Genomic DNA, 16,457 nt, shown 5'->3' on the forward strand with positions numbered 1-16,457 from the left:
ATATGCATAGACTCTGCCTTCCACTGGATAGGACTGTTCATGCTGATGAAATAGACAAGGAGGTTGAGACACTATCAGAAATTATTAAAGAAGCTATGAATATTAGTCTCCAGAAATACACTCCTAAATATGGAACATTAATAGAATTGCCACAAGAAATACTTGACTTAATAAGACAAAAGAAAAATGTCAGAAGAAGGAAATTTAGAGTGCTAGACCGTTCTGAATATGATACACTCAGTGCAATCCTAAGAAGGATGGATCAATTAATTAAAGAAAAAATAAGCTTATTTGAAAGAAATTACTACACAAACATATTAAATAATATCAAATGCAACAATGATACATTCAGGGAAGTAAATAGATTTTGTGGCATAAAACGCGTTAATATCCCTACTTTGAAAAATGACCAGGGTCAAAATATTTCTGACAATAAGACTAAGGCAGAAACCATTTCGTATGAATATTCCAAAATTCAGGATAGCTATAATGCTCTCTCCTCTCCTGAAAATAATGAGGAACAAGCTCCAATTTTCAACTTTGGAAATGAGGTTCTAGCGGATGGGTCTACTATTTCAAATGAATTAGGAAACATAAAATTGATAAATTTAAATAATTTACGATTAATTATTAGTAATTTAAAAAATAAAAAAAGTAGTGGTGATGATGGAATACCCAATTTTATTCTAAAGAAAATAAATAGCACGTTTCTGACAAAATTTGTTATACTCTTTAACCACTGTATAAACATTGCATACTTTCCAAAAAAATGGAAGCACGCATGTGTAGTACCTGTGCTTAAGCCAGGAAAAGACCCCACATCACCTAAAAACTACCGTCCTATTTCGCTACTTTCTAATATTGGCAAACTCCTAGAAACATACTTATTGGACATAATCAATGACCATCTGGAAAAAAATAGTATTTTAAAGGACTTCCAATTTGGATTTAGGAAGAACCTATCTACATCCCATGCTTTAGTAACACTCTCAAATAAAATTGCAACTGGTTTAAATAATAGAAGTGCCACACTAGCTGTTAGCCTTGACTTTGAAAAGGCCTTTGACACAGTGTGGCATGAAGGACTAATAGAAAAAATGAGAGATACTTTCAAATTTAACATTTCACTAGTCAGAATTGTCCAAAATTATTTATTAAATAGGTCATTCTCTGTATGTATTCAAGGAGAAAGTTCCACTACAAAACCAATAAAAGCTGGAGTACCCCAAGGCTCTGTTCTTGGTCCAGCATTATATAATATTTACCTTGCGGATATACCATTACCAGCAAATGAGTCACTTGTAATAACTTATGCCGATGACATCCTAATTGCGGCCACCCACCCTAGAGCTAAAATTGCCAACAAAAAAATTAATAATTATTTAGAAGAACTAAATATGTATTTTGATAAATGGAAATTACGCCTGAATATAGACAAGTGCAAAGCAATTACATTTAAAGGGAAAAAAGGTAGACTTTATAAAAATGGAAGGAAATTCATACCTTCAGTTATAATTAATGGGCAAAGAATAGAAAATGTCAAGGAGTTAAAATACTTAGGAGTTATATTAGATGAGAAACTCAACTTCATTGCTCATATTGACTATATTCTAAGAAAAGCCAAAAAAAGTTTTCATAGAATAAGCAGAGCACTTTATAGGAAGAATGGTCTTAGTACAAATGTTAAAATGTGCCTGTATAAACAACTTATTAGACCGGTAATTGGATATGCATTTCCCATTTGGTTTGCTGTTTCATCGAGACAAATGGAAAAAATCCGCATTTTTGAACGAAAAATGCTTGGCTACTGCCTAAATATGAAAACTCGACGATTGCCAGACGGTTCTTTCACATCTCCATCTTGCATTGATTTATACAATACTGCTAAACTCATAAGAATTGACAAATTTATGACCAAACTTGCAATTAAAACTGTTGAGGGCTGTGTCAGCCATGAAAATCACTTATTAAGAAACTCTACTGTAAGTGACGAGCAATTTCAAAGACTTCTTTCCAATGATGGTCACCTTTCTCCAATGTGCCTTATAAATTTAAACAATAATAATATGTTATTTGACAATAATGACAACATACTCTTTTATAACAGACCATATGGTACATATAACATTGAAGATACAATATATACAACAGACCAATATTAAACAAAATCTGTAAAATTTAAACTTGTAAATAGTGTAAATAGTAGTTTTAAGTACAATGAATTATAATTTTTGTTTGTTTTATTTATTTATTTTATTTGTTTTGTTTTTTAGTTTTTTTTAGGCTAGTTTATATATTTTAAATGCATTGCAAGTTTTTTTTACCCATTTTTCTTGCAAAATATACTCCTTAATTGATTGACTTAGTCAATTTATATCCTAACTTTCAGAAGGGCTGGTCTACCTGTTACCTTATTATACTAATAGTTATATTCCTTGAAAAAGAAATTATTCTGCTAGGATTAGTTATAAAATAATAGTTTTTAAGAAAAATGTATAAATGAATTTTGGGAAACAATAAAGAACCCGGAAAAAAACATTAGTGCTCAAACTGTTCGTGAAGTGATAAGTGAAATAAACTAAAGTGAAAAAATGACTGGTCGTGGTAAAGGTGGTAAAGGCTTGGGAAAAGGTGGCGCTAAACGTCACAGGAAAGTGCTCCGTGATAACATCCAAGGTATTACCAAGCCAGCTATTAGACGTTTGGCTCGTCGTGGCGGTGTAAAACGTATCTCTGGCCTGATTTACGAAGAAACTCGTGGTGTTCTGAAGGTGTTTTTGGAAAACGTTATTCGTGATGCTGTCACCTACACCGAACATGCTAAGCGTAAAACCGTCACCGCTATGGATGTCGTATATGCTTTGAAGAGACAAGGCCGTACCTTGTACGGTTTCGGCGGTTAAACAAATTCTTGACGCAATTTGGAGAAATCTTTTTTTACAACAAAACAATCGGTCCTTTTCAGGACCACAAAATATATCAAAAAAGAGATACTTTCTTGTTGAAAACTATTTTTTAAATTAAAATAAATAAAAAATAAACACTTACCTTAGGAAATATAAGAATTTTATGTCAAAATTTCTAATAATTTTCTTTTTCAGCTTTCTCGTATTTTTTTTCTCACAATTCGTGAAAAATGTCTAAAAATCAAATAAAGAAAAAATATAAATACTTACTCGTTTCAATTTTCTCCAGAATATTTTCACCGAAAACCTTCTTTTACCGATGTCTCGTATTTTATTCCCGATCACAAACATGCCGTCGGCAACTCACATCGCTAAACACATTTAGTTCTTCTTCTTCTTCCTTTTCGTATTATATGAGTATAACATAGCGTCGCTTTATGTATGTATTGGTGCTGTTTAGTCAATATTACTAAAGAACAACCATGCTGTGGTAGCAAAGTAATTTCATTTTGACTTTTTTTAAACATTGTTGCATATTTTCTCAAAATTTTATTTTAAATTGTTAAAAATATTTAATAAATAGATCGTTGATTCATATTATTTTCAAAAATTTCATTAAAAATTTCTAAATTATTCACTTATAATTTCCTTTAAAATTGTATCGAAAATTAAAATCATTATTTTTTTTTTTTTAATTAAAATCACTGAATTTTATTTAAAAATTCTTCATTAAATTAATTTTATTTTATTTTATTTATGTTAAATTTTCTTATTTAATTTTCAATTAATTTAATTTTTCATTAGATTATTTTTTAAAAATCACTTTTCCTTTTATTTAAAATTATTTAATTTATTTCCTTTTCATTAATTTAAAAAATTTTGATTTCATTTAAAGTATCTTTTATTTTCATAAAATCTATTTATTATTCGAAATTTCTTTAATTTATTTTCAAATATTTTCATTAAAATTTGCTTAAATTTTCATTAATTTTGCCTTAATTTTCTAAAATTTTCTTATTTTAATTTAATTTAATTATTAATTTACGTTATTTTATTTTTCTTTGTAATTATTTTCGTTAATTTTCATTTTACTATGTTACTTTTATTCTATTTTTTTGGTTCCAAATTTTTCATAGCACCACAATGCGCTTTTATTTTCATGTATGCGTCGATTTATTTCCACCAAAACACTACTTTGCCGCCAAAATTCCCTTGCAAATCGTCTACTTTATGCCTTCCCCAAGAATGCGCCGGGGTACGATTTTTTCACATAAAATTACTACCCAGCCAGCCAGCCACCACCAACTGCCACATGCTTCTTCTTCTACCTCATAGTATACATACTCATTTGGTGACGCCACGATCTCTCCTCTCTCGCGCTCGCTCTATTCCTGAAATCATAAGAGACAACAACAACGACAACACAAATATGCAACTGACAACGAAAAACAGTTATTTAGGGTCCCTTTTTTTATTCATCTTTTTTTAAGGGAATTCATTAATGTTAATTTATTTACATTAAAGTATTATAGAATTTTTTGAATTAATTTTAGGTAACATTAAATGTGTGACCCCCCCTTATCGTATTATTTAGATAAACTTAGAAAAATAAGACTTTATGCTAAGTATTTTTAATCTATAGACTTAAGAAATATTGTTAGTTAATAAGTTATTAAATAACTATGTGTAGAGAGCAGATGAAAAAAATAAACTTGAACTTGAACTTGAAAAACAGTTATTCTGCCAACGGCTAATACAAAATTATTGAGAATTTTTATTTTTTTCATACAAATGTAGCTTGACGCAATTTTCTTTCTCTTTTCAAATATTTTTTGTCGTCCTGAAAAGGACGGATTGGTTGATTTTTCTATGGAATCATACGATGGTCTGTATTCTTCTTCTTTTTCATTCCATAATACCTTTCGAAATAATTTAGGCTTTCTTTTCGGTCTTCTTGGGCAAGAGAACAGCTTGGATGTTTGGCAATACACCACCTTGGGCAATGGTAACGCCAGACAGCAATTTGTTCAATTCTTCGTCGTTACGGATGGCCAATTGCAAGTGACGGGGAATGATACGAGTCTTCTTGTTGTCACGGGCAGCATTGCCAGCCAATTCCAAGACTTCAGCAGCCAAATATTCCATGACAGCGGCTAAATAGACGGGAGCACCGGCACCAACACGCTCAGCATAGTTGCCTTTGCGCAACAGACGATGGATACGACCGACGGGGAATTGAAGACCAGCACGATTGGAACGGGACTTTGCCTTTCCCTTAACTTTGCCACCTTTACCACGACCAGACATTTTCACTTTATTTTAGTTTTAAACACTTCACTTAAGCACTGAAAAACACAAATGATAAAAATTTTCGGATCGAAACGTGCTATTTATACTTTTCTCACACACACATTTCTTCAATAATGGGGTGGTTTGCCTTGTGTGTGCCTGCTAGCTGTGACTACCTGAAATTCTTGTCGACTACAATCTACAAATTCTGTATAGCTGCCCGTTTTGGTTATCATTTGTGAACAGTGTTAAAAGTGTTTGTGTGATTCAAAAAAATAATAAGTGAAAATGCCTCCTAAAACCAGTGGTAAAGCAGCAAAGAAGGCCGGCAAAGCCCAAAAGAACATTACCAAGGGCGATAAGTCGAAGAGACGTACCAAGCGTAAGGAGAGTTACGCTATCTACATTTACAAAGTGTTGAAGCAAGTCCATCCCGACACCGGTATCTCCTCCAAGGCCATGAGCATCATGAACAGTTTCGTCAACGATATCTTCGAACGTATTGCCGCCGAAGCCTCTCGTTTGGCCCACTACAACAAGCGCTCGACCATCACCAGTCGGGAAATCCAGACCGCCGTCCGTCTATTGTTGCCCGGTGAATTGGCTAAGCACGCCGTCAGTGAAGGTACCAAGGCTGTTACTAAATACACCAGCTCCAAGTAAATGTCTTGATATTTTTCATTTTCATGCGTCGAAATACTACCTTAAAAGGCCCTTTTCAGGGCCACAAAAAACATTTCAAAAGAGATCATATTTTTGTTGAAGCTACAATTTATCATTATTTAGTAATAAACGAATAAAATTCCATAAGAAATATATTTTTCTCTATACAATGATTTTTCCATGCATTTAGCTAACTCGCATATGTGCCTATGTGTAACCTTTGCTTGCTTGCTTGTGCGATATGCTATAACAGCCATCGTCGTCGTGTATGTGTGCGTGTGTTAGTGGTGATTTGCCTTGCCGTCGTTGATCAACATCGAATGGGCATCATGTATGTGTGAGCATTTTGTTACAGCACAACGGCAAAGCAACGAAATATAAGGCTGAGGCAGAAATTTTCAAAGGAAAAAATATATTGATGGAAAATGTAAATATTTTGCCAAAATGTCATTTCTGGGTGAAATTTGTGAAATTTGAGAGAATATGAAAATGACAAAATTTTCAAAATTAAGTAGAAATTATAAAATTGACCAAATTATGGGGATTTTCGAGAATTATGACCTGTGGGTAATTAGGAAAAAATTTAAATATTTTATTATCTTTTATGACCTGGGTTAAAAAATAATCCAGTGGCGTCCTCGATTATATTGGCTCAATAAAATTACCTAATAAGAACAGTAATTAGCGAAAGTAATTTTTTTTCCCAAAATCAAACACGTGTACAAATTTACTTATTTATTTAGGTAACAAAAATATATACGATAACTGTTGAAAATATTTTTCTCTTTTTTAATTTAATTTGTAGCCCTGAAAAGGGCTGTTAGATAGTATGTTTTCGAATATCGAAAATATTGTGGAAAAAGTAATCTTTCTGGGAAAAATTACTTCTTGGCGGCGGTTTTCTTAGCAGCTGGCTTCTTTGCTGCTGCGGCCTTTTTGGGCTTAGCAGCTGCAGTTTTTGCCTTGGGTGCCTTTGGTTTAGTGGCAGATGCTTTGGCGGCGGTCTTTGCTGGTTTAGCTTTAACTGTACCGGTTTTCTTGGCAGCCTTTGCCTTTGTTTTGTCGGCCTTCTTCTTTTCAGCGGTCTTCTTGGCGGCAGAGGGTTTTTTGGCAGCTGCCTTCTTCTCACCAGCGGCCTTTTTAGGGGCGGCAGCCTTCTTCTTTTTGTCACCAGCGGCTGGGGCCTTCTTCTTCTTTTCAGCAGTCTTAGCTTTGGGTTCCTTAGAGGCCGAAGCAGACAATTTGAATGAACCAGAAGCACCCTTACCTTTAGTTTGGATCAATTTTCCACTGGCAACGGCACCTTTCAAGTACTTCTTGATGAAGGGGGCCAATTTTTGGGCATCTACTTTGTAGGTGCTGGCCAAGTATTTCTTGATGGCGGGCAATGATGAACCTCCACGTTCCTTCAGGGTCTTGATGGCGGCATCAACCATTTGCTGGGTTGGAGGGTGGGTAGGGGCAGCTGATGGCTTCTTTGCTTTGGCAGCGGCTTTTTTTGGTGCCTTTTTCTCAACAGCGGCAACTGGGGAGGCGGTGGCTTCAACAACGGCGGCGTCAGACATGGTTATTCACTGTTTGGTTTATATTTCACTGTTAACACAAATACACTCACAAATTTATGTGTACTATTATTTTTGTTAGCGGCGAGCTAAAGTGTAGGTACATCGAAAAGATGAGATGTGCATAGTAGTCAATTGGTAAATTTTTCGAAAGATTGTGTGGAAGCGTGTTTAATTTTTTACAAAAGTTTTCGGAGAAATTAAATTTTCCTGAAGAAGCTTTGATAATTTTCACTAAAAATGTTTTATACCTTTAAAGTATAGATTTCAGGCTATGTTTTAAAGAAAGTTTGGTGTAATTATCACTTGCCGTTTGTGAATTATAAACGTTTAACTTGGCAGATTATAAAAATGTAATCACAAATTTCCAACTAAAATTTAAAAAAATCAAATTTTTTACGAAAATTTAATTGAAAATTCTTTTTGAAAATGTAGCCTGATATGTTTACTTTAGGATCAAAGAAAAATATTGATGCAATTTCATATTTTACTATGTGAAAAAATTGAAATTATTATGTGGTCTATGACAGCAGAAATCCTCTTGTTGGCATAATTTCAATGAAGAAAAGTTTTTCTTGAAATAAATTTGAAAGCTCAAATCTTAATAAGTTTTATAAAAATTTCTTAAAAAACATTTCAGAATTTGTATATTTACATCAAAATATAACATTATTCACAAAAAGTCATAATTTACGGGGAAAAGTTACAAAATCCCCAGAATACTTCATACTACCAATGTACAGGCATTCACTGACAAACGGTTATGTATTTTCATTTTGCAATATTTTTTGTGAATTTTAACATAATTTGTTCTATAATTTATAAAAATAGTATTAAAAGCCATTTTCTACGTTATTTTGTCAATTTTTTGTTAATTTTATAAAAAAATATTCCCAAAAAGAAATTCCTCTTTACAGGCAAATATCAACTAGAACACTTAGAAATGTCATGAAATTAATTGCGTTTTACAAAAATGATTTTCGATCAACTTCAAAGGTAGATATTATTGGAATTCCTTTTTATAATACTTTTAATTATATTTTACATCAAAATTCTGAACAAATCAATTATTTTCTTCTTCAATTTTTGAAAATAATAAATTATTACCAATTTCTCTAAATACATCGGGCATAAATAATTTTGTAATTCCATATGGAGAAAATTCATATTTAAATGTCTTAAAATGCGTATAAAACAATTCAAAATTTTGCTGAAAATGAAAAAAACATATTTCATACATCATTCCTGAAAAAAATTAAATAGGAGGGCAACATTTTAGCTGGAAATTTTTAAAATTCACATGAAATAATTCGTAGAAATTGAAGGCAGAGAATTTTTCCCGTTAAATTGAATAGTCCACAACAGAAAAAAATGATCGAAGGGGAATAAAATGAGAGAAATAGACAAATGTCGCGCCAAAAATCATAAAGAGAGCAATTTTTTGTTTAACGGGAAAAGGAAAAAAACAAAATGGACAAAAAAAATCCCGTTAGCAAAATGTATGTGGTGGTTGTTTTTATGAGTCATTGCATTTTTTTTCGAAGAGGGAGTACAAAAATGATAATAATTTTGCAAATTAAAGGAAAATATCAAAATGGATAATTCAAAAAATTCAAATAAAATTCAAAAAATAAAATATTCGATCAAAATAAAATAAAAAATTAAATAAAAAAATAAAGTGTCGAAAAATCATCAACGAAAAAAAAAAAAACAACATCAAAAAATATATCTTTATTATAAAAAATGTTAATTGTTGAAAAATAATCATAGCCCTAAATTATTTTTATTTATTTCAAAAAAATACTAAAAATTGTAGATTGAGTAAAAATATCTCTTTTTTGTAAAATATTTGTGGTCCTGAAAAGGACCGATTGTTTTGTTGTAAAATTGTTGCTTTTAAAACGTCAAGAATTTAAGCACGTTCTCCACGAATACGTCTGGCCAATTGGATATCCTTAGGCATGATGGTGACACGCTTAGCATGGATGGCGCACAAGTTAGTATCTTCGAAAAGACCAACCAAGTAGGCTTCACTGGCTTCTTGCAAGGCCATAACAGCAGAGCTCTGGAAACGCAAGTCAGTTTTGAAATCTTGAGCGATTTCACGAACCAAACGTTGGAAGGGCAATTTGCGGATCAACAATTCAGTACTCTTCTGGTAACGACGGATTTCACGCAAAGCAACTGTACCAGGACGGAAACGATGAGGCTTCTTAACACCGCCGGTGGCTGGGGCACTCTTACGGGCAGCTTTGGTAGCTAGTTGTTTACGGGGAGCCTTTCCACCGGTCGATTTACGGGCAGTTTGCTTAGTACGAGCCATTTTTCACTTGAATTTTTTTCACTTCACTAGAGATATGCACACAAACACGGTAGACACTGTAATAACGTTGCCATCGCCACGAAAACGAGTATTTATAGAAAATTGTGCTGTTAGCATCAACTTTCGGGGTTGATATGTTAGTGAATTCTTACCTATCCGTATACCAAATGTACACGCACACACAAGAGAGAACATACAATACTAACGGCAAATGTACACACACACATATAACTGTACATACTTTACTTGTGCGTTAAATGGTTGGAGAGAGCCTCAAATTTTGTATAAATACGAGCGGAATCGCCGGAAAAAAACATTAGTGCTCAACTGTTCGTGAAGTGATAAGTGAAATAAACTAAAGTGAAAAAATGACTGGTCGTGGTAAAGGTGGTAAAGGCTTGGGAAAAGGTGGCGCTAAACGTCACAGGAAAGTGCTCCGTGATAACATCCAAGGTATTACCAAGCCAGCTATTAGACGTTTGGCTCGTCGTGGCGGTGTAAAACGTATCTCTGGCCTGATTTACGAAGAAACTCGTGGTGTTCTGAAGGTGTTTTTGGAAAACGTTATTCGTGATGCTGTCACCTACACCGAACATGCTAAGCGTAAAACCGTCACCGCTATGGATGTCGTATATGCTTTGAAGAGACAAGGCCGTACCTTGTACGGTTTCGGCGGTTAAACAAATTCTTGACGCAATTTGGAGAAATCTTTTTTTACAACAAAACAATCGGTCCTTTTCAGGACCACAAAATATATCAAAAAAGAGATACTTTCTTGTTGAAAACTATTTTTTAAATTAAAATAAATAAAAAATAAACACTTACCTTAGGAAATATAAGAATTTTATGTCAAAATTTCTAATAATTTTCTTTTTCAGCTTTCTCGTATTTTTTTTCTCACAATTCGTGAAAAATGTCTAAAAATCAAATAAAGAAAAAATATAAATACTTACTCGTTTCAATTTTCTCCAGAATATTTTCACCGAAAACCTTCTTTTACCGATGTCTCGTATTTTATTCCCGATCACAAACATGCCGTCGGCAACTCACATCGCTAAACACATTTAGTTCTTCTTCTTCTTCCTTTTCGTATTATATGAGTATAACATAGCGTCGCTTTATGTATGTATTGGTGCTGTTTAGTCAATATTACTAAAGAACAACCATGCTGTGGTAGCAAAGTAATTTCATTTTGACTTTTTTTAAACATTGTTGCATATTTTCTCAAAATTTTATTTTAAATTGTTAAAAATATTTAATAAATAGATCGTTGATTCATATTATTTTCAAAAATTTCATTAAAAATTTCTAAATTATTCACTTATAATTTCCTTTAAAATTGTATCGAAAATTAAAATCATTATTTTTTTTTTTTAATTAAAATCACTGAATTTTATTTAAAAATTCTTCATTAAATTAATTTTATTTTATTTTATTTATGTTAAATTTTCTTATTTAATTTTCAATTAATTTAATTTTTCATTAGATTATTTTTTAAAAATCACTTTTCCTTTTATTTAAAATTATTTAATTTATTTCCTTTTCATTAATTTAAAAAATTTTGATTTCATTTAAAGTATCTTTTATTTTCATAAAATCTATTTATTATTCGAAATTTCTTTAATTTATTTTCAAATATTTTCATTAAAATTTGCTTAAATTTTCATTAATTTTGCCTTAATTTTCTAAAATTTTCTTATTTTAATTTAATTTAATTATTAATTTACGTTATTTTATTTTTCTTTGTAATTATTTTCGTTAATTTTCATTTTACTATGTTACTTTTATTCTATTTTTTTGGTTCCAAATTTTTCATAGCACCACAATGCGCTTTTATTTTCATGTATGCGTCGATTTATTTCCACCAAAACACTACTTTGCCGCCAAAATTCCCTTGCAAATCGTCTACTTTATGCCTTCCCCAAGAATGCGCCGGGGTACGATTTTTTCACATAAAATTACTACCCAGCCAGCCAGCCACCACCAACTGCCACATGCTTCTTCTTCTACCTCATAGTATACATACTCATTTGGTGACGCCACGATCTCTCCTCTCTCGCGCTCGCTCTATTCCTGAAATCATAAGAGACAACAACAACGACAACACAAATATGCAACTGACAACGAAAAACAGTTATTTAGGGTCCCTTTTTTTATTCATCTTTTTTTAAGGGAATTCATTAATGTTAATTTATTTACATTAAAGTATTATAGAATTTTTTGAATTAATTTTAGGTAACATTAAATGTGTGACCCCCCCTTATCGTATTATTTAGATAAACTTAGAAAAATAAGACTTTATGCTAAGTATTTTTAATCTATAGACTTAAGAAATATTGTTAGTTAATAAGTTATTAAATAACTATGTGTAGAGAGCAGATGAAAAAATAAACTTGAACTTGAACTTGAAAAACAGTTATTCTGCCAACGGCTAATACAAAATTATTGAGAATTTTTATTTTTTTCATACAAATGTAGCTTGACGCAATTTTCTTTCTCTTTTCAAATATTTTTTGTCGTCCTGAAAAGGACGGATTGGTTGATTTTTCTATGGAATCATACGATGGTCTGTATTCTTCTTCTTTTTCATTCCATAATACCTTTCGAAATAATTTAGGCTTTCTTTTCGGTCTTCTTGGGCAAGAGAACAGCTTGGATGTTTGGCAATACACCACCTTGGGCAATGGTAACGCCAGACAGCAATTTGTTCAATTCTTCGTCGTTACGGATGGCCAATTGCAAGTGACGGGGAATGATACGAGTCTTCTTGTTGTCACGGGCAGCATTGCCAGCCAATTCCAAGACTTCAGCAGCCAAATATTCCATGACAGCGGCTAAATAGACGGGAGCACCGGCACCAACACGCTCAGCATAGTTGCCTTTGCGCAACAGACGATGGATACGACCGACGGGGAATTGAAGACCAGCACGATTGGAACGGGACTTTGCCTTTCCCTTAACTTTGCCACCTTTACCACGACCAGACATTTTCACTTTATTTTAGTTTTAAACACTTCACTTAAGCACTGAAAAACACAAATGATAAAAATTTTCGGCTCGAAACGTGCTATTTATACTTTTCTCACACACACATTTCTTCAATAATGGGGTGGTTTGCCTTGTGTGTGCCTGCTAGCTGTGACTACCTGAAATTCTTGTCGACTACAATCTACAAATTCTGTATAGCTGCCCGTTTTGGTTATCATTTGTGAACAGTGTTAAAAGTGTTTGTGTGATTCAAAAAAATAATAAGTGAAAAAGTGACTAAACCACAATTTTTGGAGATAAAATATTTGTTTCAAATTGTGGCAAATTACTACTGTCGTATATTGTGGTTATTACGGCATAGTATAAAACGTCAGTGGCCATACATTTTGCCGCTGGCACAACTACCATGGATGAAGAAGAGGATGGAGTGTTGCCTGCAGCTACAACAGGCATAGCAACAAATTCTAAATATTGCGTAGATGAAGTAATACTCTGCAACGAAAACTATGCAACAAGCGACTCTTCTCGTACGGTCCTATCGGATACCGTGCGGAAAAAGAAGAGGAAGCACAGCAAGCGTGAAGCAGACAGCGCATATGAAAATATGAAAGTAGGAGCTACAATTGCCGAACTACAGAAGTCTGTAAGCCGATTAGAAGAATCCAACCGAATTTTGGCGACTGAAATAACATCACTACGCAGTCAGCTAGATTTCACATCCAAACAATTGGCAGAAGCCCACTCAAAGGAAAACAGCTATAAGCGAGTTATAGCTACTTTACAAAAACAAGTAGGCGTGGAAAACAGCAACCAAACAATTGAAGTTGAAGCAGCCGAACAATCACAAATGTCAAATAATATGGACATTGAAAATGAACCAAGTGAAGAGCTGGATATAGGCCGTAATCCAGTAAAGGCAGGCAAGACGCCGAAACTGCCTGGGGGAGAAAAATCATCAATCAAGAATGGACCCTCAAAAAAACAACAAGCTACAGCAGTAACAACATCAACAACATTAGCAGCAACAACATCAGTAGCAACAACAACAGCAGCAAAAACAAATGCAGCAACAACACCAGCAACTGAAACGTCAACGGCAGCATCAGCAGGAAAAACAAGGACAGAAACACCCAACAAAAGAGGCCCAAATAAGGGTAAGAAACTTCCACCTGTAATGGTTTATAATACAAGTTTCAGAGAATTAGCCAATATCTTAGATCTACGTATAGGAAAAAATAATTTTTCTATTAAAGTTATAAGGAAAACAGCATTTTCTGTTAGAATACAGGGACTTAATAATTTCGAAAATGTAAAATCCCTCCTGAGAGAGAGGAAATATCAATTCAAAACACACACTCCTAAGGAATTATTACCTTATTCTGTAGTAGTTGAAGGACTCTCAGAAGAGTATAGTGAACAACAAATTAAAGAATTTCTCTTAAATTTAGAATTTTCTATTGACATTCTATATATAAAAAAATTTCTCCCAACAAATGGATAATAAGATTTAATAGATCAACAGATATCCAAAAATTATATAAAATTAAAAAAATCATTAATTGTGATGTGGTTTATAAAAAATATCAGGCAAAAGATATTCCTCAATGTCGTAACTGTCAGGGCTATTGGCATGTTGCAAGTAATTGTGGCATGCCATACCACTGTGAAAGATGTGGGGAATCTCATGAACGCGACAAATGTATCATTGTCTCTAATGACAATGAAAATAACATTGATGGTGAACACATGATTGGACCACAGCGACCGCCAATTAAATGCATTAATTGCAAAACTGAAGGACATATGGCAAACTCTCCAGATTGTCCAATCAGACTAGGATTTCTTCGTAAAAAACAAGAAGAAAAACAAAAGAGAGTAGATATTGATAGACAAAGATCAGAACGTCTAAAAGAGATTCGAACGGGGGCAACCTTTGCCTCTGTCCTTAGGAAAAATACCCCATTGAGCAAAAATCCAATAAACTCAATACCAAAAGAATCCTCTAATAGCCCTTCTAGTATGGCAAGTACAATTACCAAAGAATGTTTTAATTCATTTGGGAAAAATTTACCAGATCTCTTAAAAGATTTGGAGCAGTTTCAAACCCAATATCAGGAGATTAGTATGGCTGAAGGTAAACCTACTGCCATACTTAGCCTTTTGATGCATATTAAAGGTTACAAATGTTGAGGTGTATATTTCTCAATGTCAATTCTATAGTGTCTATCGAAAGAAGACACTATCTAAAAATTTTCATACTCAGGCACAAACCGGACGTATTACTACTGGCAGAACATAAACTGTCTCATAAACATAGGGTTGACTTTGAGGGATATACTCTACACAAACAATGCAGGGAAAACAGCTTAGGAGGAGGAACAGCTATATTGGTTAAAAATAATTTAAAATCAGAGAAAATTATGATAAATACGGGTGAAATTGAGTCTTGTGGTATCAAATTATTCAGATCTGATGGAACATTTATAGTTATTGTGGCCCTGTATCATAGTCCAGCCACAGAATTTCAAATCTCTAGTCTTGATAACATCGCTAATTTAGGCGCAACTAATGACGTGCTTATTGGTTGCGATCTGAATGCGAAACATCAAGATTGGGGGGGAGAAATCAATAATAGACGTGGTCTTGAATTACATGACTACATACTTAATAGCCCAATTTTAACACTATATCCGACTGAGGGTCCCACAAGACCAAATTTAATAAATGACTCATACATTGATTATTTTATTGCAACACCTGGTATTATATCTGAAAACCAAAATTTGCTTCCTACTTATGATTTTGAATCTGACCATAAAGCTGTTGAAATTAACATAACCCTGCACAATATACAAGCTGCTGAGAAAAAGATATACTATAACTATAATAAAATGAATATAAATAGATTCCAAAGAAAATTGGAATATGGTCTTAGGGAACATGAATTACCTATAGACAGAAATGCTACTAAAGATGAAATAGACTCATCCATTGAAGGACTCAATAGAGTTTTCAAAGATGCTATAGAACAATGTGTCTCAAAATGTGAGTATAAAAATCGCATATTGGGAGAATTGCCAAATAACATACGAAATTTCATTAAAGAAAGAAAAAGGCTTCGTAGAATACTTCATAGGACAGGTGACCCAGAGCGATACAACATCCTTAGAGCAGATATAAGAAACTTAGGAATCATAATAAAAGAATTAGTGATAAACTTTGAAAGTGATAGGTATAAAAATACGCTAGAAAACATAAGGGTAAATTCGGCCACATATGGTAAAGTTAAAAGGGCTGCAGGTATTGCTGTTAGGGAATCAATAGAGGTTCTTACTGATGCCAGCGGCGAGCAGATAACGAATGATACTGCTAAAGCCGAATTAATTGCCCATCATCTGCAAAATGCACACCATATTGAGGATGATACATCTCCTGACTCCTTTTCCAGTCTCATAAATGAGGTAGTTGAAGGGGTTGAAGATGCGACACCTCTGGTGGAATTTGGCAATGATTTTGCGGCTGATGGGTCAGTGGTTAGCAATGCAGCCTGCTGGCATGAAGGTGGTTTCGTTGATCCTTCAAAAGTTGGGGCAGCAATAATGAAAAGACCCTCAAAAAAATCTTGTGGAATCGACGAGATTCCAGATGTGGCAGTGAAAAGAGCGGGAAATGCCATATTAATATTCATAACAATATTATTTAACCACAGCCTAAATATCGGATATT

The 16,457-nt window shown here is 33.3% G+C and overlaps 3 protein-coding genes across 3 annotated transcripts; 2 read left to right on the forward strand and 1 right to left on the reverse strand.

Moving 5' to 3' along the window:
- Positions 1-2,558: 2,558 nt before the first annotated feature.
- Positions 2,559-2,964, forward strand: LOC131806139 (histone H4). Its single transcript, XM_059130069.1, has one exon. It carries the CDS (start codon positions 2,592-2,594, stop codon positions 2,901-2,903), a length of 312 nt encoding a protein of 103 aa, XP_058986052.1. The 5' UTR covers positions 2,559-2,591; the 3' UTR covers positions 2,904-2,964.
- A 7,117-nt stretch (positions 2,965-10,081) lies between these two features.
- On the forward strand, positions 10,082-10,484 carry LOC131806026 (histone H4). The gene has a single exon (XM_059129895.1). It carries the CDS (start codon positions 10,112-10,114, stop codon positions 10,421-10,423), a length of 312 nt encoding a protein of 103 aa, XP_058985878.1. The 5' UTR covers positions 10,082-10,111; the 3' UTR covers positions 10,424-10,484.
- A 1,872-nt stretch (positions 10,485-12,356) lies between these two features.
- Positions 12,357-12,731, reverse strand: LOC131806218 (histone H2A). The gene has a single exon (XM_059130176.1). It carries the CDS (start codon positions 12,729-12,731, stop codon positions 12,357-12,359), a length of 375 nt encoding a protein of 124 aa, XP_058986159.1.
- Positions 12,732-16,457: the final 3,726 nt, after the last annotated feature.

This window comes from Musca domestica, unplaced genomic scaffold (assembly GCF_030504385.1).
Source record: "Musca domestica strain aabys unplaced genomic scaffold, Musca_domestica.polishedcontigs.V.1.1 7, whole genome shotgun sequence".
Taxonomy (NCBI): Eukaryota; Metazoa; Arthropoda; class Insecta; order Diptera; family Muscidae; genus Musca; species Musca domestica.

What these genes read in the sequence shown, in the direction of transcription:
- LOC131806139 (XM_059130069.1), top strand. Translation starts at nt 2,592, where the DNA reads ATGACTGGTCGTGGTAAAGGTGGTAAAGGCTTGGGAAAAGGTGGCGCT.
- LOC131806026 (XM_059129895.1), top strand. Translation starts at nt 10,112, where the DNA reads ATGACTGGTCGTGGTAAAGGTGGTAAAGGCTTGGGAAAAGGTGGCGCT.
- LOC131806218 (XM_059130176.1), bottom strand. Translation starts at nt 12,731, where the DNA reads ATGTCTGGTCGTGGTAAAGGTGGCAAAGTTAAGGGAAAGGCAAAGTCC.